Genomic DNA, 23216 nt, shown 5'->3' with positions numbered 1-23216 from the left:
GGAAGAATTGGACCTGTCTCCTTTTTTAAATATGGGAACAATAATAAAATTATTGTTATTGGGTGGAATTTTTGAGCATGAAGGTTATGATCATGACCACCAAAATGGGTGTCACCTAGTGAAGATTTGAGTTTCACAGCTCAGATGGGAGGCTGCTACTTCCTGAGGTTTTCCCTTCTTCAATTGTGTTATTAGCCTAATAGCTTCAACTGAGATAACAGATTGTCAGTCTGGCAAGTCCATCTGTGTCTCCTGAGATTACAATGTGGAGGCAGAGATGGGAGCTGTGATTTTTACCTAACACCTTTCATATCCCCCTTTTTTTTAGCAAAGCTTTATATTCTTTTCTCTTTTGCTCATGAATAATGGGCAGTCATTATTCTAATATTAATTGCAAATTTTCAATTAAAGAGTCCTTTCCTTTTGCACATTCCTCATCAAACCATAGCTGGATAATCTTTTGCTACAGCTCATTTAATTTTGCAAATCAATATATGTAATAATAGTACAAACTATGTTAAGAATCCTTTTGGGAAACTTTAATTAAAGAATTGTACAAACTGTCTCCATTGCCAGATTTATATATAGATTTCCATGTTCTTTCCACCTTCTCAGTCCATTTTACACAAATGTGCTTCAGGACTTGAGGACAATTCAGTGCAATAAGGTTTTTAAGTATATATAATATGCCCATTTGAAACCAAACGTAAATTTAAAGTCAAGTGATCACTAAACCAATTCTGAAATTAAAGATCATATTTATCATTTTATGGGAAACTCACTCCCAGATAGCATACTATCCAGATATATTATTCTCCCAGGTAGCATTCAAGATTAACAAATTTAAGATATTAATAGATTGAGTCAGGCACTATTCTGCAAAGTTAACTCCTCTGTTTCTGCAGTTACATATAAGAGAGAGGACTGACTTTTCTCTCTGAATTTAAAACAAGGTAAGATTTACACGTAATCATTTGTACCAATCCTTGCATTAAAGTCTCCAGCTAGTATCACCAGGGCCTTTAGCAGCTGTTTATTAAAAATGCTACATACATTTCTAATGATGCCTTTTTCTTTCACTTGTTTTGTAAGAGCTTAAGAGGAAAGTAAATATTTACAACTATAACATGGCAAAATCTAAACTGGAAATATATAACCATAGCAAATGGACTATATAGATTTTCAATTCAGTCACTGATGATCTAATTTTGAGACAAATACATAATTCTCCACTTGTGTTCTTCCTCTTTTTAGATTCAGTAGCTTTGAGAGATTGTGCAGTATAATTTATCAAGCTCTGTTTCCTTGGTAAACTATGGTTGTTTCTTGTAAATGTTTTCATCATTAATTAATGGGCACTCTCAGATAATTTGTTGAAGAGGATACTTCAAAAGAAGACTTCCAGTTTGTAGAAAGATCAGCCAGGATCTGCAATGTCATCATCAGAAGGGACTTGGATGTAAGGGGACTTCCGCTGTTCAGAATGAGTGCTTATATGCTTATATGATTGATGTTACCATCCCTACTTTGGTCTACTGAAACTTCCATATTATACTTGCCACAGATTTAGACATAGGAATAATCTCCAGAGGATATCATTCATGTTTCCTCTGATGCGCAGTTAGAATAAAATCATAAGATCCTCTTCAAAACCTCCTGATTCCATTTCACATTTTATTTCCATCAAAATTTCTTTTTGCTGCTCCTTGCTTTGAGGCAGAATGTAATCCTGCACCTCTTCATTGCTCCTCTGTTTAAGATCTTGGTTAATGAGGGAAATGCAAGTTTTAATAGACTGGAAATTAACTGTTATTTTATGTGACCAGCTATATTTTCTTTATCCTTCTGTGGCAAATAATTATGCAGGGGTTCAATTGCCTTTCATATTGGGTAGATACCTTGTCTGAGTTCATCAGTCTTTTCTAGGATGTCCACTGGTTCCTTCCTTGACATCAAGACCGTGGTTTTAAGGAGTTGTGTTCAAATGAGCCCAGGAATGATTCTCTTTGGTTGCTAGTGGGGGCATCTAGCTCCTGTTCCAACACAATCATAGATAATGGGGAGTACTTGGATGGCTGTCCATGGCTAACTTGCCAATAAGTATTGAATGCTTATAATTAGAGCTGGTAGGTTTTTTTTTCTTTGCTTGGAAGAGTCACTCTTTTGAATACACACTTTGTAAAGCTATCAAAAGTTGCCAATCATATCTTCTGCAACATAACTCAGTAGGGTTATAATCCATGTACAATCATTAGCAAAACTCTTTTCTTACTTAAAGTTTGTCAACCACTCCACTTGTTTAATTGTTTAAGATCAATGGAATATATTCTGCAATTCAGAAGTTGCTTAGAAAGTAAATAATGAGTCCCTTAAATGGCCATTTCCCTTTGTTTGTCTTGATAAAAATGATGTTTAATGCTGTTTGGTTGGGTTGTAAGAAATAGGAATTTCTTCCATCCCCTTCTAGGATATGCTAGATTTTAATCAAAGGGTTCAGTGCTCTAATAATAATCAGGGTATTGGAATGTTTATCTTTGGGGACTAGTTCAGATCTTCATTATATGGCTTACCAAAACTTCATGTACATATTTCAGCTCATCTACTTTCCTACTGATTATTGCCATTTTCTCAAATGTAGCTGTCACAGTTCCAGCAATTAAAAGACACAAAATATTTTCATGGAGTTCTTGTAAAGTAATTTTGTCTCTTTGGGATGGTTTTTATCTAGTTCCTCAGCTCATTCTTTAGAATAATCCAGTACCATATAGATACATCAATGATCATTTCAAAAATACTGATTTAAAGAAGATAAGAGGATGCAGATTATCCTATATATTAGAGAGATGTTCTTGCTACAAGGTCTCAAATCTATTAGCAAAATTCCAAATATTAGAATCACTTAATCCACTTAGGTTACTTACAAGTTCCTTTGCTGTTAACCACTCATTAATTTTCAGTTGCTTAGATGATTGAAGAAGATTTGTAGCACCAGACCTGATCGTATGTCTCTTTTTCTTTCCCATATTTAAAGCTGATAGTACTTATTAGCATTCCAAATCGCATGTTGTCAGGGAGAGAAAGCTTTTCACTCTCCTTTGCAATTAAGCAAATAGTATGAGCCACAATAGAGAACAATAAACAATACAAAATGAAAAGAGGTAAGAATGTCTGGCTGCTACTGACATCTTGTAAAAACAAACAATACTTTCCCAAGATGTAATTGATTAGAATTCTAAGATTTTTTTTTTTTAAAATGAGCAAACAATGGAATAAACCAATGCTGTAAAAGCTTGTTTTACAACCAAATCACAAGTGGGAATTTTTAAGCATTATGAGCAAATTGTGAAATAAGTCAAATCAAATTAATAATATGTCTCTGCGTATATGCTGAATGCATCTGAATCACTTCTGCTTGTCTCATACTCTTTATATGATGGACCTGCTTTTCTAGATTATATGGCTTCCTTTACAGCAGAGTATGAAAAGAAGGAGAGCATATTATCAATGACTTTTCTTGTTGATTAAAGATATTTTTTTTTGGTGTTGAGATATGTTCTTGTTTCATCTGTGCTTTGAAGACCTTAAACTAATCTACTGAAGAAGATCAAATACAGTATGAACACTGATGAACTTCAATAGATTACTTCAAAATCTTCAAAGCACATACATCATTTAATTAAGAGTTTATACAAGGGGTCTTCAAACTTGGCCCTTTTATGACTTGTGGACTTCAACTTCCAGAATTCCTCAGCCAGGGACCTCTGGTTTATACAGTGCTGGTATCCTAGTGCAGTTCTGATGCTAACATTATATGACATCTTTCAAAAATTTGGGACTGCAATTCCCAGAACTCCTCAATCTCACCAAACTCCCTGGATTTTTTAGGAGTAATTCAATGTATTTGAAGGGAACCAGGAACCTACTACAGGCAAATACCATATCACTTGTAATGTCCCTTCCCAAATATGCTTACAAATCCTCTAAGATCACCAGTTATAGGTTTGATGATGGAGACCGGAGACACAATAATAAATATTGTTCTATCTACAATTGCAAAACAAAGGAAGTTGTAACTCGTGGACAGATGACAAGAGATATCTATTTTTAGTACTAAAGTAAAACCTACCATTGATATTCCCTGTAAAGAAGTGATGTGATGTGATGGTTAAGATGTTAGTCTAAGAGCAGGAAAACCCAAATCCAATGTGATATCTGGAGATTCATTGATGACTTTGGCACATTCTCTCTCTTAGCTCCTTGTGATATTTTATTTGTTTTCCCTGTTTGTACAAATTAGCTGTATAATTTAACAAAATTTAACCAAATAATAATAAATGTTGTTTTCTCAGGTAGTGGCCCTGTCTACCTTATCTGCAAAGCACATCAATAATTTCTTAAGCTCCAGGAGGCAAGTGCAAACCAGCAAAAAAAACTTCAGCCCTGACCAAGGATGGGATGATGGAAGTATCAAAAATATATACATTGTGAACTACCGTATGTTTAAAACAAAGATCATTTTTCTTTGGCATGACAAATTTCCCTTCAGTTTTATCTTAAAACAGAATTGCAACCATGAATTTTAACATTCTGTTTTTCAGTATGTATTTATTTTCATATTAGATAAGCCAATCTTTGAGGGCTATGCCTCAAAACAGACATAAAATATAAAATGACAATAATACATCACATTATGATTTAAAATGCTGCTGCACATCTATTGTGTACTTGATTTTACATGTTTGTGTTTTCTACTGTTTCCTTTAATCAGCTTCCTTTCATTTGCTCTTGTTTAGACCATGCTAACTGCTAATACTGTTATGTACATTTTTTTTAATTCCATGCAAAAATTGAGAAACCACAAATTGGCTGTATTGGTAACATCTCTAGACAATTTTCATCACACCAGCTTGACAGCAATCAGAGAAAGGCAAAAATAATCAAGGTTAATGCTGCAGTGCCATCTGAGACAGAACATTTACCCAGCTTAAAAACTGTTTGCTTTGCAAATTACAACTGACTGATAAACTCTTCGAGGGAAATGCAAAATATTAGGAGGCCAGCCCAAGTGATCAAACGTTTGGACACCATATAGAAAAAGAGAACATGTTTAAACACTTTCATATCAAAGGGCATCAAATGACAAAAACAGCATCACTCTGTAAGATCCAGTATGTACATTGTGACATAACATGCAAATGTGAAAGGATGGAGCTTGCACCATGCCAACACAGAAACACTTTCATTATTTTGACAAAAGATGGTTTTGATCCTGCAGAAGCCTCTGGGTTACCATCAGTCAATCAATCAAACAAACAAACAACTTGTTTAACCATTGGTCATAGCAAAGACTCTGGGTTACTGCCTATTTCAAGATCACATACTGTCACCATTTGGGCTAATAGGTCATCAACTCTAACTAAAAGTATTGATGCAGACTTCTGGCCAAGAAAAATACTATCCAATTCACTGCTGGCCATTTCATAAACCATTTCTGCAAGCAAGAATATCTCCAGGTTTGGGAAAAAAATAATAAGGATAACAATAACTCCAGGAAAAAAAAATCTAAAAATGTACAAACAATGGTACACAGCCAAGTACCACAAAATCAACACATAGAAGTATTCTGCCCCATCACTGCTATGCCTCCAGCTCATCTATATTAGCATATGGAAATGCTATTGATTCTGTATGAATCCTTAAGCGAAGATAAAAATAGATAGATGATAGATAGATGAAAGATAGATAGATAGATAGATAGATAGATAGATAGATAGATAGATAGATAGATAGATAGATGGATGGATGGATGGATGGATGGATGGATGGATGGATGGATGGACGGACGGACGGACGGACGGACGGACAGACAGACAGACAGACAGACAGACAGACAGACAGACAGACAGACAGACAGACAGACAGACAGACAGATAGATAGATAGATAGATAGATAGATAGATAGATAGATAGATACAGTACTTTTTTTGTCATAGAATGCCCAGAACGGAGTTCCGGCACATTTTTTGGATGGAACCTTGTAGGGTAGACAAGGCGGGTTGTATGACATGTGTGAGTTCCGGCACCTTTTTTTTTTTACAAAAAAAGCACTGGATAGATAGATAAATATAGATAGATAGATAGATAGATAGATAGATAGATAGATAGATAGATAGATAGATAGATAGATAACCTTTATTTTCATTTTTTACTGTGGGCACAATGGCACACATTAAAAATGAAATTTAGTTGCTTGCTTTCAAAGTGTACACATACATAACACACATTTAAACATAATATATACAATATGTGTATAGACCTACACCCTTACATATAAGTAACATATAAATATTCATCACTGTCCATGTTGAATACATAACTCATGACTGTTCTGATCCATCTTGAAAATATGTTGTTGATCTATTCCAAGCTATCAAAGGTGAAGAAAGTCCCTGATTGGTTTCTCTCCAACTGCTAGAACTTCATATACAGAAATAGTTTAATGGAACAGCAAAAGAGGACTTTCCTATCAAGCTGATGAATTGGTAGCTTTTTAGAAGATGGGCTCAAGCTGATCTGATTCACACAAATTATAGTTTGTTTTAAATTAACCAAAATTGGTTGGTTTCACCTAACACAAAAGCTATAGCTAAGATTTTTCAAAGTTATATTCATATAACTCACTATCCATAGCCAAATATGCCACAACATGTCTTAGCATGTTGTGAACCAGGCTTCTGTGTTGAACTAATTCTATCTACAAATCAGTACTGATTTTCTCTGAAGAAAGAGGAGGAGGAGGAAGAGGAGGGAGGAGGAAGAGGAGGAGGGAGGAGGGAGGAGAAGGAGGATTTCAATTATTCTTTAGAATAATTAAAAAGTACTAGTTTTAATAGAAACAGACAATGGTCACATACAGCTCTAGCAGTGATTTCCTTAGGGTAGAAGGGTTTTCAAGGCAAACAGTTATAAGTTTTCTCTTAACAGAATATGAAATGTCATTTCATAATCATAAATGAATTGATTATGTTGCTTTTCATGGTACCCTCTGGACCTCTGTGAAAAACTACTGGGATCTCAGCATGATATGGATGATCTTTGATTTGCTGTGCATAAGATCCTATTCTAACGTAATCAGGCCTACAGTATAGTCAATGGGATATGCATTATGCATTGCCTAAAACTATATCCAAAGCAACTCTATTTGTGGGAGAGAGAATTCTCACACGATTAAAAGTAAATTGTCATAAACATACAATATAACAGGCTTCTTCAGCACAATGCAACTATCTTAAGAGTTGCAGACCTCATTAATGAGACTGTTTTTTACAACATAGTGAATTCCTGCCCCATTAACAATACCTTCGGGACTCTGTAAGCTCTTTAAAAGCTACTTGAATGAGTACTTTTTAAGTTCACATGCATATCCCATGCACAGCACTTAAACCCAAATCCTTATAATGGAGAATTATGTTACTCAATTTACAAAATACCCTTTCACCCTTTTTTATCATGTTCTTTTCCTTTGCTTTCCTGAGTTAAGATAGAAGAGTGCAACTCTTCCTTGGTTGCGGGTCATATTTCTTGATTGAAGAACACTAGAGTGGTGTGTGAGTTGGTTGTACTACATTCTGCAAAATGAGATCATGACAGAGAAATCCCCCCCCTCAATTTAAATATGTGATAAATATTATTATTCTTCCAAAAAAAAGCCCAACAAAAGGATCTATTCAAATGATCTCAGGTAATTAAATATTAAATCTTGCAGATGCACCTTCACTCTGGCCCAACAAAGTTCTTCTTGAGTTCAGGTAACTGTTGCTTGGGATCATTATTTTTGTGATAAATGGTTACTTGGCAAGATTGTACCCATTTGTTTATAAGCATTCCAATAATAGTTATAAGCCATTAATAATATACAGAGAGGACAAATGAGACTCATCTCTGAAATGGCTTGATCAGGGAACAGTGTAAGCAGATGAAAATAGCAAATGAAAAAAGTAATGCTCAATACAATTATATGAATCACATCCTCCCGAAACAAAATTTCCAATCAAATATAGACTATTAGTTATCAAAAACGCTATACTGAAATGAACAGTCATATAAATAATATAAATAAATAAATGCAGCTGTTGCTGGCTGATGTACAATGGCTTAATTTATAATGAAACAGCAACGATAACACTGAAATAACAATATAGTAAATGTTTCCTTACTTTTCTAATGCACTCTGAGCTACTCGTTCTTTTTCCTTTTTCTGTTTTTCTTTGTGCTTCTTCACTCGAATTTCCCATAAACTTCTTATGGCTGAAAAGTCAAATATTATCACCTGATGTCCCATAATGCTGGCATTAAGATTATCTGAAAAAACAGTTTCATTTTAACAATGTCATGATAAGGAACAGGAATATCTTATTTAATACTAAGAAAGCCATTTTATTTAAGCAAGTAAAATAACAAACAAAAATCAGCAAATACCATATCATACAATGTACGGTACATTGTTTTAAAAAACATAGTTATATTTTTTTTCAGTCCTACAAGTGCCTAAATTGATTTATCCATTAAATGTTCTTTATCATCCTACACTTGAGGAGAGACAGCTCAATTTATGAACCAATTGTAACTTGGATTCAGACACATCAGGCAACTGATTTGTTCATCATAAAAGAGTCTGCAATTGATAATAATTTTAATTTATATATTCATTTTTTTCAACTTGGGAGACTTGCCTCTCATGGGTTTTTGTTTTGTTGCTTAGATGCTAAAATAATATGGATGATCTTAGAGAACATAAACTTTAACTAGAGTTAATCAGGATTGATAGTAAATATTATAGTATCTGGTGTAAGGCAGAATCTGATACATTGTCATTCATTTGTTGGAATCCAAGCCACATAATCTCTAGCTATCCTGTTAGCTGGGGATTACTTATATTAAAAACTCCAAAATGATTGACAACAAAGTAAAGTTATTATAATATGTTTCAATTCATGAGATGGATATGTGTATCCCACTTGCAATGTATACATTGAGGATGCAAGTTGTTTGAAGTGTATGTAACTTTCTCCTACATAAGCACTGTCTGCAAGTAATGCATTGGAAACCAATTCCTATTTGATTGATGACTGAAAAGATAATATATGCAGTTATATCCATCGTAAATACCAAGAATGACTCTTTTCATACTATTAAAGCAGTCACATTTTTCCCCCGGTTTACTACCTGGGAAGGTTCTGGAAAAGATAATCAAGCAACGAATCAGTGAACACCTAGAGGAAAACGAAGTCATAACCAAAAGCCAACATGGGTTTGTCAAAAACAGATCATGTCAGACAAGATAAGATAACCTTTATTGTCCTTTTTTATTGAGGGCACATTGGCACACATTAAAAATGAAATTTAGTTCCTTGCTCTCAAAAGTGTATACATACATAACACATATTTAAACATGCTATATACAACATGTATAACCCTTCATCCTTATGTATAAATAACATAAATATTAATCATTGACCATCTTGAATATATTACAGAAAGAAGAAGCTTTAGAATTCACAAGGTTAATACTGTCTGTATAACAAATCTTATTGTATACTTTGACAAAGTGACAAAATTAGCAGACCAGAGGAATGCTATGGATGTAATTTACTTCGACTTCAGTAAGGCATTTGATAAAGTAGATCACAACCTACTACTTGATAAGATAGAAAAATGCGGGTTAGATAGCATCACCACCAGATGGATTCGTAGCTGGCTGAGTGGTTGTACTCAGGATGTAGTCCTCAATGGAACTGCATCTACATGGAGGGAAGTGAGTAGTGGGGTGCCCCAGGGCTCTGTTCTGGGCCCAGTGCTCTTCAACATCTTCATCAATGATTTGGATGAGGGAATAGATACGGAACTCATCAAATTTGCAGATGACACCAAGCTGGAAGAAATAGCCAACACTCCAGAAGACAGGCTTAAGATACAGAAGGATCTTGACAGACTTGAATATTGGGTGCAATCTAACAAAATGAAATTCAATGGTGAAAAAAGTAAGGTTCTACATTTAGGCAAGAAAAACCAAAACCAAAAGTGGACAATCACTTAAATATTAGTCAGCAATGTGCTGCAGCTGCCAAAAAAAGCCAACAGTGCTGGGCCGCATTAACAAAGGGATAGAATCAAGATCACATGAAGTGTTAATACCACTTGGTAAGACCACACTGGGAATACTGCATCCAATTTTGATTGTCATGATTTAAAAAAGATGTTGAGACTCTAGAAAGAGTGCAGAGAAGAGCAACAAAGATGATTAGGGGACTGGAGGTTAAAATATATAAAGAACAGTTGCTGGAATTGGGTATGTCTAGTTCAATGAAAAGAAGGACTAGGGGTGACATGACAGCAATGTTCCAGTATCTCAGGGTTTTCTACAAAGAGGGAGTCAACCTATTCTCCAAAGCACCTGAAGGCAGGATAAAAAGCAATGGATGGAAAGTAATCAAGGAGAGAAGCAGCCTAGAACTAAGGAGAAATTTCCTGACAGAACAGTTAATCCGTGGAACAAGTTGCCTTCAGAAGTTGTGAATGCTCCAACACTGGAAGTTTTTAAGAAACTGGACAGCCATTTGTTTGAAATGGTATAGGGGGGTTGGACTAGAAGACCTCCAAGGTCCCTTCCAAGTCTGTTATTCTGTTATTACTCACTTGCTTCATGGTATGCAAAATGCTAAAATTCTATCTGAGGTTGCTTGGAGAAGAAAATGTATGCACATTTTAATTTACACATGAGAGACACATCTACCAGATATGTACACATTTTTCAAGTCATTCCTGATTTAAATTTGGGATGAATTAATTGCTTTCAGAGGCTGGTGCTCATCTGTTGAGAAAACCAGTCGCAAAATTCCAGTTATAATTGGCTAGGGGATTAATAACATCTGTTTCTGAAAAATGGCTCAGTGAGCTCTTTTACAACCAACAGATCCAGACTTTTTATCTTGTCCAAAGACATGACCTCCGATAGAGTGTCATATTAGAGCTCTAAGACAATATTGATAATGACAAGTCAGAGATGTCACTAACAGTGGTGGAAGTCTAATAGTCAATTCTTCTCCCTTGCTTAGAATCAATGGCTGAAGGCGTCACTGTTTAAGTGCAACTAATATAACTGGACTGAGCTTTTGTTATGTTTGCTCCTTCCTTGCAAGAATTCTGATTTTACATAGAAGCCAGGACGTCTTTCAAGAATATTTGCTTCAACCCAGAATTATTATTTTTTGTATATCTTGAAATTTCATTACATGTTATATTTATTAAAGTTAAATAGAATGTCAGGAACTGTCAGTCCAATGGGGAAAAAAATCAACCTTTCTCCCTTCATTGTCTTAAAGATTAGATACATTCACGGATGAGGGATTTTAATCATTCTGACTATATTCACATTTTAAAGACATCATTCATTTTCTGAATATTGGTTCAGTGTGTTGGACAGCACAAAATGAGTAGTTTTGTTATTCTTCTGGGATGTGTAGAACTTTTGAATGAAGGATTAAAAAGTGTCTTGCTCTTCTTCATTCATTTTTTCCTACTAAATATTTTGTTATTTTTCCATATTTTATTATCTTTCCAAGATCTATTCCAGGGGTCTTCAATCTTGGCCTTTTTATGACTTGTGGACTTCAACTCCCAGAATTCCTCAGCCAGGTCATAAAAGGGCCAAATTTGAAGACTCCTGCAGTACAGGGACTGCAGAATAGGTGTGACATGAAACTACTGGCCAGCATCCATAAACACCTGGACCATTATGAAACTTCTGGATGGTCTTTTAAAGAAGCTCCATACAAGTAAAGAGAGAGAGCCACTATAGTTAGATCCACTTCCACTCTTTGCCCAGCTTAGTTGGTGCCCCAACTAAGCTGGGCAAAGAGTCCCCCTGAGAAAGGCCTTCCTACTGATCCAGCAGACTGCAACTGTTCCTTCACAGGGCAATACAACCCCATCCAGAGACAACACAGGGAACTTCAGTATATAACAGTAGCTCTCTCTAACTAGGATTTAATCTGAATCTATTCTCTCCCATCCACATTAAAACTTTGTGCTGCTGATTTTAAGGTTACTTCTTCCCTTTCGTTTATTTTCCTTTTGCTATGTTGAGAAGGTATCTTCTTTTCCTGATTCGATTGTTTCAATTGATATTTCAGAGGTTTTAATCATTATTAGCCATTTTAAGAATTGTATGGTGTAGGATATTGTTTAAAAAAAGATACATTGATATATCTTAAAGATATATTGTTCCTTGAAACAAGGGGAACTTCCTCCCCCTCAATTTAAATCTAACTGGGTTGGCAGCAGTAAATATTTCAACACTGATTGCAGACCAGCACTTTTCATTCAGATAAAAAGCTAATTTAGGAGATATAGAGCACCACAACCATGAAGCACAACAGGTTTTTATAGTTGCTCTCCACTTACAAGCATTTGCCAATTGAAGCTACCACTTCAATCTGGTTAATGATGGGGCCCACCATAAGAGATAATTAAAAATAAATGGGATTTTTCCCCATATTCCACAAGGTAGATTAAATCTACCACAACTCATATTTCATCCTTGTTGTATTTTATGGCTATTCTATACCCCTCTCAATTAGCACCAATACTAAGTTTCATGTCACTTCAAATATAGTGTAATAGCATGTGCTTCAGAACCAGTAATATTTACTTATGTTTTCATTGTTTATATTATGCTTGTTATAGTATAATGTATCTATGAGCTCATAATAATATCATAAGAGGGTAAACACATCACAGCATTAAATCTAATATTTGCAGAGATTGTTTATTGACAAAGGTGTCAACTCCCAGCTAGAGACAATTGGCAATTTATTATTCTAGACATGCATACAAGCAAAATATTACACACTGGTAAAGCATGTAAGTGAAAAAAATAAGGAGAAAATATATATTTGAAGTATCCTAAGAAGACACGAAAATGAACGAACTTTCTTTTCCAACTCATATTTGTTAAATTTCGACTGCTGACCAACTCCATAAAGACTTTGGCTAGCAAATAACATTGAAAACTTTGTTGTTGTTGTTAATTGTGAAGTCATGTCCAACTCATCGCGACCTCATGGACAACGTTCCTCCAGACCTTCCTGTCCTCTACCATCATCTGGAGTCCACTTAACCTCATGCCTACTGCTTCAGTGACTCCATCCAGCCAAACAAATAGCAGAATGATGTATATCCAGAAGAGGAAAGATTCTAGGTAACATCTCTACACACACACACACACACAGAGAGAGAGAGAGAGAGAGAGAGAGAGAGAGTCACACTCACACACACACATTCATAACAGGCCCACCAGCCACCTTAAAGCAAGTTCCATGGGAAAGAACCAGGCTATCAAAGACCTTTTAAGCACAGTCTGAACGGGAGCCATGCAGCTCTCTTCCAGCAGGTAGGTGCTGTGACACAAGAGATCTGCTTCCCGAGTCTGTTAGGGAGCATTTTTGGTAGGTAGGACCTAAGTAGGCACCCTGTGGCTGATCCGTTTGGGGATGGGATCTTTCTTTCTGGTAAGTGCAGTGGGTTTACTGTTTTTAAACTGTTTGGGTGTTATTTCCTAAGGACAGGGATATGATTTCTACTACAATGATTACCTACGGAAATCAAGTGGTAGAAAACCTGAGGCTTCTCTAAAGTTGCATTGCAGATTCAGATATATTTCCCTTATAATAGGAAAGTCAACACAGAGCTGATACTTTCATGATATTGTATGTCAAGATCATGATATTGTATATCATGACACTGTATATAAAGATATCATGTGATACTGTATATCAAGATCTGGAATCAATACCCAGGCTGACTATTAGCATGCTAGAGCCCACTATGGCTGACACTGTTTATCACGGCATTCTCTTTTATGTGATCATTTCCTTATTATTATAGCTAGAGGACTATAGACATAGATTATGTTTTTACAATAAAAAATATTGTTCTGAAATAAAATTGGGCTTCTTCTGAAGTGTTGTTGGCTGTTGGGTGGGGATAACCTAGATTCTTTTGAATACATGTACTCAACCCATGGATTCTGTTATACTTCCTTTAAGAGGGCATTCTCAGCTGCTTCCTTTGCTGCAGTTATTTTTTTATCAGCTCTATGGTTTATGGAAACGATTTCAATATAGCAGAGATGTCCTGCTTAAGAGAAATCTATTGCACCAGAATGTGGAAAAATAGAACAGCATGCTCACAACACTGAGCAATTCTTCTGCACACCTAAGCATTACGCATTCTTATTGATATGAACTGAATTTATGGGCAGGCTAGCTTCCTGCTCCAAATCCTTTATTTTGTGTTCATCTGCCCTCTGACTCTTTTACAATTTTCATTAGTGCTCATAAATAATCAACCAGCTCTGTTCTAGTAAAGGAAGATGTTGTTTTATTTTTATCTTAGTACAGGGAACATCTGGATTAATCCTTTTTGTCTAGCATTTTGTACTATGGAAGAAATTATCGATAAACCAGTAATGTATCCCTCCCCTTGGGTGGTGGTATTTTTTTACCACTTGGATTTTGAATGGAAGAATAATTAACTATAGTCTCTGTGCAGCTTAAAGTTTAGCCACGCAAAGCTTGTTGGTAATATCACTTTTTTAAAGAGGACATCTGTTTAGGTCATGGCATATTTCTCTTGGGTAATGCCTGATTATAGTATGGTATGTCTCTGTAATTTATCTGTCATGAGAGATTATGAGATTTGGTCTATTCACAATATCTACGAAGAAAGCAAAGATTCCAAACTGAAAAGATAGGGTTGATAGACAGAGATGAGAAACCTACAATGGTACCATGAATGATAAAGGTCTGTATGTGGAGTTTGTAGTAAGGGGTAATTTTAGCTTTAGCAATTCCTGTTTACACATGAAAAATTTACCAAGCCTCAATCGATGCTCTCATGTTTAACACAATGAGCTAGATTCATTCCCTCTAAGAGTTTCAACAGATTTATGGAAGAAAGGAGTCAGTGCATCAACTGTGAAATTCATTGCTTTTGCAAAAACCTTTTCTGCTGCTTAAAGCTTATGAAAACCAGAGAATATACACATTTTCAAAAGAGCTGCTACCATTTTCATAATTGCTCAATTTAAAATGGTGTTTTATTCAACAGACAGCTACCAGGTGTCACATCAGAAATATTTCTACTCCCAGGACAATGTGTTCTTAAGAGCTTCAGAAACAAAATATGCATTATGCTGATTGGTCCTGATATTACCCCTTTTTTGTAAGCTTTTTGCAGTCCGCGTATTTTCCTCAATTTATTAATAGGAAGCCTACATAGTTAATTCAACATCCTTTGATGCAGAGGCTGGTGTTCTTTTTCCAACAATGAAACTTTTCTCCACAATTGACTTTCTCAAAGTTGATCTTCTAGGTCTAACTTAGTATAATTATAGCTGTAACAAAGTGCTGTTTTAGATTATCACACATTAAAACACAAGTCTTCTTCTTCAGGCAGATAGATCATGGCATTGTACCTCCAAAAATATGGAAATAAATATTCAGGGCTATTAGCATTAATTTGGTCATGAATTTGACTAGTCTAAATCAAGATTAGTGAGGTAGATTGATAACAGAAAAGATGTATTTATTTAAAGAAATAGTGATGATAGGCAAAGCCAGCTACATCCTATCAGTGGGCACTAGGATCTCTGTAGGTATCTGTGTCTGTGTCTGTGTCTGTGTCTATGTGTGTGTGTGTGTGTGTGTGTGTGTGTGTGTGTGTGTGTGTGCGCGTGCATAAGCAAACACATGCAAAGAGCCTGAGATTAGCAATCTCAAGAAAAAGAGCAGGCAGAATAAAATGCAAAGGGAGTTAATTCCTAACTTCATCCGCAGCTTGCTGTCCCTTGTGAGGTGCTAAGCATCAGTGCCACTATTGCCGAATTTCCAAGGAGATATTTCAGGATTCATGAAAGAAAATTATCTCATCATTAAGGTTCACTTGAGAGCTGCAGTCTTTAGACTGTCAAGTCTAAATTCTTCACAGAGATGCTAATTAATATCTTTAATTATGGATTAAACAGTGGTTGATATGAGAGGCTTTCTTGTATCCTCTTGCTCTTTGCCACTGTAATATCTTTGCCACTGGGTTGAGGGATATAAAATGACAGATTCCCACCCAACCCTTCTTTTCCATGAACTGGCAATCATCTGCAAAAAGGATTCTGCCTTCTGTGAGATTACTGAAGAATAATAAACTAATTGTATTGACAATTTTTTTATGAGCAGTGTTTTATACATGTTAATACCAACATGTATAACCGGAGAGCAGCTTGGCCTATACTCAAGTAAACACTTGATTAGAGCAAGCATCCAGGTCAGAAGTTGAAGTTTTCCAAAGGCCAGTTGGCACTTCTGAAATTATCACGATGCAGCATGTGACAAGTGTCAGATTAAAAACTACAGGCCAAGTAAGCATCCTCTGGCAAACAACAGTGGTTATGCTTCATTAGAGCAGAAGTAAGACAGCAAGTGCTCATCTCATTTCTGATAAAATATTATGAAACTATAAAGAATAAAGCACCTGTTTGACATGCTGGCACCTTTACCTATTTAATTCTGAGTTTCTCTATTCCTATGGCAAAAGGATGGATGTAGACAGGCTTGAAAGTTAGAATAGACTGTGACCCATGTACAGGCTGCATGTTTCTGTTCTGGAATAACTGTGGATATCTGATTCTGGAGATATGCTTTTTTTTTTTTTTTTTTTGCCTTTACACTAGGGCTGGCTGGGGAACGGGTGTTGAAGTCTACAGGTCATAAAGTTGCCATAGTTCCCCACCCCTGTACTATACTTCTTTCTGAAAGTATGGGAATGGGAAACCTACAGAAAACATGTTCCACTCAGCTTTTGGCATGAGAATAAAACCCGTAACTTCACAACAGAGAATATCAAAAAGGATCTAGTACACAATAAAACCTAGCTCATGTATTAAGACCTGAATAATTAAGTACATGACTCAGTTCCAGATGCCGATTCTGAGGGAAGGTTCTTCAACCTGGTCAATTTAAGGGACCGTGACACAAGGAAGGTGAGGCACATAGCCCATAACTTTGACCACCATTGTCTCTTGGTTCTCAAAGCAGAGTAGTTCTTTGCCTTGCAACAAAGACTAGTGATGAGCAAGTACAACTTGCATATCAGCCAGCATATCCCAGCATCAGCCTTTTAATGATGTTGGTTACAATACGCTAACATACTTCCCAGAGTTATAATCAAAAATAGCAGTCGTCCCCTTGGACCCAGATATTTGCTTCAAATGCCATAGGCTGGATCTAAGCTTGTTCCAGCCAAGTTCAGTGTTGAATACACATGTTCATGCTTGTTTCTGAATATTTTCTCTGATGCCATTTGTCCTAACTGAGCACATAGACCACAGCAGTTCAGAGTCCTGCAGACAGCTTAACAGGGCCTTCCTCTGTCTGGGGCCTTCCAACTGTGATAAAGGTTTAAGGCTGGCACAGCACATTGTAGGTGCTGAAAATGCTATTTTGTTGCAAGAGGAAATACCTTTCTTGAGTTTTGAAGTCATATTGTATAGCACAGCCTTAATTTTCGCATATGACTGCATGATGCTTCTCAACTCTCCCACATCAATTTTTTTCAAAGAAAATTTTGAATCAGTAGAAAGATCTGCACATCTTTTTGTTAAAAATGCCAGTGGAATTAATTCCACAGTATGTGAAACAAGAATTTGGCTCAAGAAAAACATTGTGAAACACAAGAAACAATCATTCTTTTTCATATTCATTTCACATAAATGGGGAAATAAAACACTGCAAACACGTTACAGTGGACCAGATCAAATATCTGTCTAATCTGATGTCCTCTTTCTCATTCTGACCAAGAAAATGCCAATAGGAATTATATATACTGAGGTCAATAGTGCTATTGTTATATTCCAGCAACTGTTATTCAACAGATACCTCTGATCACAAGATATGCTCACCATAATAATAGCCGTTAAGCCCCATGTCTCTCTCCAACCTTAATATTTATTTGATGGAAGATTAGGACAAGTTTTCAACTAACATTCATTTACAAGTGAAAGGAACCAGCTGATCTTATGCAATATTTTGTAAAGGTTTTTATTTTTTTCTTTCATATACGAATATTTAATTGAAATAGTCTGAGAAGCAGATATTCCATAGCCTGTTAAATATCCCTCAACATTCTGACACAGAAAGATAAAAAGTCCTTCTTTCAAACCACATTTTTTACAATAAATCTTTGTTGCTGCAACTTAAGAGATACAGCGGAAACTGCAGAATTAGTAATAACAATTTATAAAACCACCCTTAATGCACATATCAACTTACATTTTAAGCTACATATCTGAAACATTTCATATTTCAAAATATCATAATAGTATTTAGATTGCTTTTCTTTTTTGTTCCACCCAAATGCATCAACATTTTGGCAGGAGCCAACCAGATCTAGCAGCAATTAAGACTTTTCATATATGATTCCCACAGATTTCAAGTTTTGTATTTTCAATCATTACCTCAACAAATACTTACCTGCACCTAAGGATCACTTTTGTGTATAGCTCTTCGGCGTACCTATGCAGCAAGTATATTGGAAACCTCTGAGGTTGTTTACAGAAACATAGCGGTTGGTCAGTTCAATATCTCTATTTGTTTAAACTTGCCAAGATGCTAATGTTGCTTTCCAGATTTGCTAATGTTCTATATTTGTAATGTGCTAACTTGATCTGTGGCTTGAAAGCAGCCACAGACATAGAATGGCATGACAGAATATCAACACTCCTCAGCTTCACTTGGTGAACAGAATAGTACTTTTAATATGATAAGCCTCATACTTCCACTAGAGTGATAGAAATAACACTAGTCTGACCTACAATCAAACATAATTTAAAATTAAATTGAAGCACTAGATATGGTACTCTCCACATGGCAGAAAACAGAAGACAGGCTATTTACTTTAGGAATAATATATTGACTGATGAAAGGGACATTGCAAAGCCCAAAGCCCCATCTACAAGACAGATCAGCAAAACAGGCATATGTTTTAAGAGAAAAGTTGACCTTCTGACCTTCCTGATATAGTCTCAAAGATCTTTGAAGGAACAGGTCCAACTTGACTTTCCTGGCAGAACTTCATCTCTGAGGTAGCTGCATTGCAATGTATGTGGAGAAGCGGTGCCAGGAAGCCTTGTGGTTAAAAGTCTGCTCAAGTAAACAATTTACTAAGGCTGCAACAGAAGGCTGTTGCAAAAGTCTCCACTTTGGTTTGCTTACAGATCAGTGGCCTGTGATGTGTAAAAGGCAAGAAGAAGAAGAAGAAGAAGAAGAAGAAGAAGAAGAAGAAGAAGAAGAAGAAGAAGAAGAAGAAGAAGAAGAAGAAGAAGAAGAAGAAGAAGAAGAAGAAGAAGAAGAAGAAGAAGAAGAAGAAGAAGAAGAAGAAGAAGAAGAAGAAGAAGAAGAAGAAGAAGAAGAAGAAGAAGAAGAAGAAGAAGAAGAAGAAGCCATTATGCTTTTACTGCACAGAACCACTGATGTTACAGTGTTGAATTGAAACTGGGTGATTTGGATTCAAGTCCAATCACTCACTGGAGAAGGGCCTAATGCTGGGAAAGATTGAAGGCAGTAGAAGAAGGGGACGACAGAGAATGAGGTGGCTGGATGGAGTCACTGAAGCAGTAGGCATGAGCTTAAATGGACTCCAGAAGATGGTACAGGACAGGAAGACCTGGAGGAAAGTTGTCCATGGGGTCACGATGGGTTGGACACGACTTTGCAATTAACAACAACAACAACCAATCTCAGATATGGAATCTCAGTAGGTGATGTTGAATCAGTCATTGTGTCTCACCTCAACATACAGCTAGTCCAAAAATTCTGTTGCTAAGTGACAGAGTTGTCAAGTAAGGTTGTACAATCTTTCTTGCCACCGTTGTTAACTGAACCATTGCAGTTGTTAAATTACTAATAGAGTTGTTAAGTGAATTTGGTTTCCCCATTGACTTTGTTTGTCAGAAGGCCACAAAAGGGGATCACAGGACCCTGGGACACTGCAAACACCATAAATATGTGCCAATTGCCAAGTGTCCAAAGTTTGAGCACATGACCATGGGAATGCTTCAATAGTCATAACTGTGAAAGATGCTCATAAATCACCTTTTCAGTGCTGTTGTAACTTTTAGCGCCATGGTAATTGTAATCCCAATTAGGTCTCCTTTCTGCACTGGAGAAATAGTCCCACTAGACCAGGGGTAGGCAACCTTGGCTCTTTTATGACTCATGGACTTCAACTCACAGAGTCATGAGTCCATGAGTCATAAAAAGCTAAGGTTGTCTACCCCTGGTCTAGACCAATATAAATTTTTACCAATTCAAATTACAGTAGAAAAATAGAAAGAAAATCACTTGAAGAAATGAATCTGAGATGTCAGTTTCTTCTTTATTTTTGAAAAACGAGAAAATGACCCGGTATGTTGCTACATGGCCCATGTGCTTTAGTAAGCACAACTGAATTAATTTCCTGTAAATATCTATGCTTATCGTTGCAGCTTTTCATTTTGTTAATTGTCTGTGTTATGTTTAATTCATTGAACCGCTATAATATATTCAGTGTTTGTTTTCTTCACTAGGTTATCACTCTTTAGTATGGACATTTTCTTTTGCATTGCATTGCATACGTAGGTCGAGAAGATCCAATATATTATTAAATTATAGTGTGGGGCAAAAATTTAATGCCCTGCCCAAATTCAATAAGCCTGAACCAGTTCATTCAAACAATTAGAGCCGAGGTGGCACAGCAGTTAGAGTGCAGTGTGCAGTACTGCAGGCCACTTTAGCTGACTGTGTTCAGCAGGTCAGCGATTCAAATCTCACCAGCTCAAGGTTGACTCAGCCTTCCATCCTTCCGAGGTAGGTAAAATGAGGACCCAGATTGTTGGGGGCAATGTAAATATATATATATATACTTTGCTTACTGGTGTACACCGCTTAGAGAGTGCTCGCACTTAAAGCGGTATATAAGTCTCATAAATAAATAAATAAATTAGATCAGGTTACATGGGCTATAACCCGATGCAATCTATTGCATTCTCACAATTCCCAGACTCTTCTGCCAATTTCATTGAATCTGCCACATTGCATTTCTTTCCTTCCATGTTTTACAGCAAAGGCAGCAGAAAAAAGGGAACTGGAGGGTAGGGTGGACATGCTTACTAAATAACATAAGTAAAGGTTAAGAAACCTTGCTACAGATATGCAGGTCCCAGTGGCAAATTTAAGTCAGTTCAATTAACCCTTCCTTGTCCTTTGGAAGATGTAACGAAACAAAAAATTGGTAAGGTTTATTATGTCTGATACAGCAGCATCTAGAGCACATTGTAAAAAATAATATGGCAGACACTGCAATCAGAAAACATTTCTTGTGTTAATTGTCCCATAGGTGGGAAATTGAGAAGTGATCTTGCAAAAGGCTGGGCTGCTTCAGAAAAGGATGAAATTATACTTTATAAAATTACACAGAGTGGAAGTGATTAGAAAGGTGTCTTTCTCTCTCTCTCTCTCTCATAATAGCAGCATCTGAGATCATTCAGTGAAGCTGATTGATAAGGATTCGGGATAAAGGAAGTGAATTATTGTTTCTCTTTTTTTTGCATAGCACATTTTTGAACTATGGATTTTCAGTTGCAAAATATAGTGATAGACACTACCTTATATGTCTTTAAAAATCATCCACATCTACTGAGAATAAATGTTTAGGAATGATATTGTTAGGAGTAGGAGCAATGTTCATTTAATTCACATTTGAATACAATCTTAAACAAGTTTGCATTTTAAAATCAATGCACAAACCTAAGTTTAGTTATCATTTCAAATTGGATTATTTTAAATTTTGCAATACAGTTTGCTAATCAAAGTACATATTTCCCTGAAAAGAAGACAGCTCAGAATTTAAGACAAGTCCTCCCAAAGAATGTTTAGACAACCTTCCAAAAAGTCCTCTCAGTTATACTATTCATAATGAAACCAAGATATTTTTCCCATTTTAAGTGTAACCTTGGGGGGTGTTATATGCTTCTTTTTGATATATTAATGAAGAGTTAATACAAAACAACATTTACGGATTATTTCACCAAGCCTCAGGAAAAGGGGTGTTATGACTATTTCTCCAGATCAGCAACCATTTTAATAATGTATTTTAGAATATTTGATATCCTGAGTGCACAACTATTGCATATGTATTTGGTTTTTGATTTTTGACTACGATGTGTTTCTTTTAACCCAAATTATAGAACCAGAGAATATTTCAGTCAGATGATTGAGATACCCTAGAAATACAACTAATAATACAGCATTTACAGCACTATATTGGGGGAAAATGCAAACCAATAACTATAATAGGCAGAATCGTTAACAGAAAGGAGACGTTTGGGAAAAATTGCACTGAAACTTCAGTAAGAACTTTATTTTCAGAAAACATTCTCAAGTCCAACAATCAGTAGATTTGTCAAAATGAGAAACTGGAAAAAAACAAACTTGATAGATTTGGAAAAATGAGAAGCTTGAGACTGAAATGTGATATTCGTCCTATAGTATCTCATTTGGTGGCTAAATGTATCTGAGTGCCAGTGTGGAAAAGGTATTAGCCATACATGCTGCTTTTCAGTGCCCAAGAGTTTATGGCTGTCTACTATAGAAAGGACATGCTGAGCTAGCCAGGACCTTGACATGATCCAGCAGGAGTCTTAACTGAAATACTTTCAGTCTTCTCCAGATCTAATATTTTATGGTAGCATAACTACTTTAAAAAGAAAAGGAATAACTCTGTTCATAGGAGCACTGTAAAAAGGGGCCCCATGTTCCAAACAGTTAAAAATTATTCTCAAGCCTACACAGAAGAGGAAAAAGGTAACAGCACTGATTATGTTTTCAGGAGGATGACTGGTTAGAGTCATGTACAGATGATTTCAACCAGTAATGTAAAAGTAAGACTTTCTCCATTAACCCAAAGCAATCTGTTTTGTTGGCAGCAGCCAGATTCTTCTAGGGAAATTTGATATTCAAAGATGCAACCAAAAGTACATCTAAGCACCAAATCTCCTCTCCATTATACAGTGCTTCACAGGCACAGACCCTACCTTTGCACCCCCTTACTAAGTAATCAATTAACTAGGT

At 36.0% G+C, this 23216-nt stretch overlaps 1 protein-coding gene across 1 annotated transcript in view; it reads right to left on the bottom strand.

The window, feature by feature from the left end:
- LRRC2 (leucine rich repeat containing 2) overlaps positions 1–18722 on the bottom strand; it is a 79118-nt gene extending 60396 nt beyond the window's left edge. Inside the window, exons 1-2 of the mRNA XM_039346408.1 lie at positions 18582–18722; positions 8217–8361 (exon numbers count right to left, since the gene is read on the bottom strand). Of these exons, the coding sequence (XP_039202342.1) occupies positions 8217–8341 (125 nt within the window). The 5' untranslated portion in view covers positions 8342–8361; positions 18582–18722. The remainder of the gene's footprint in view (positions 1–8216; positions 8362–18581) is intronic.
- Positions 18723–23216: the final 4494 nt, after the last annotated feature.

This window comes from Crotalus tigris, unplaced genomic scaffold (assembly GCF_016545835.1).
Source record: "Crotalus tigris isolate CLP2741 ecotype Arizona unplaced genomic scaffold, ASM1654583v1 scf7180000017993.1374955, whole genome shotgun sequence".
Classification (NCBI taxonomy): Eukaryota; Metazoa; Chordata; class Lepidosauria; order Squamata; family Viperidae; genus Crotalus; species Crotalus tigris.
This window is presented reverse-complemented; position numbering and strand designations above follow the sequence as displayed.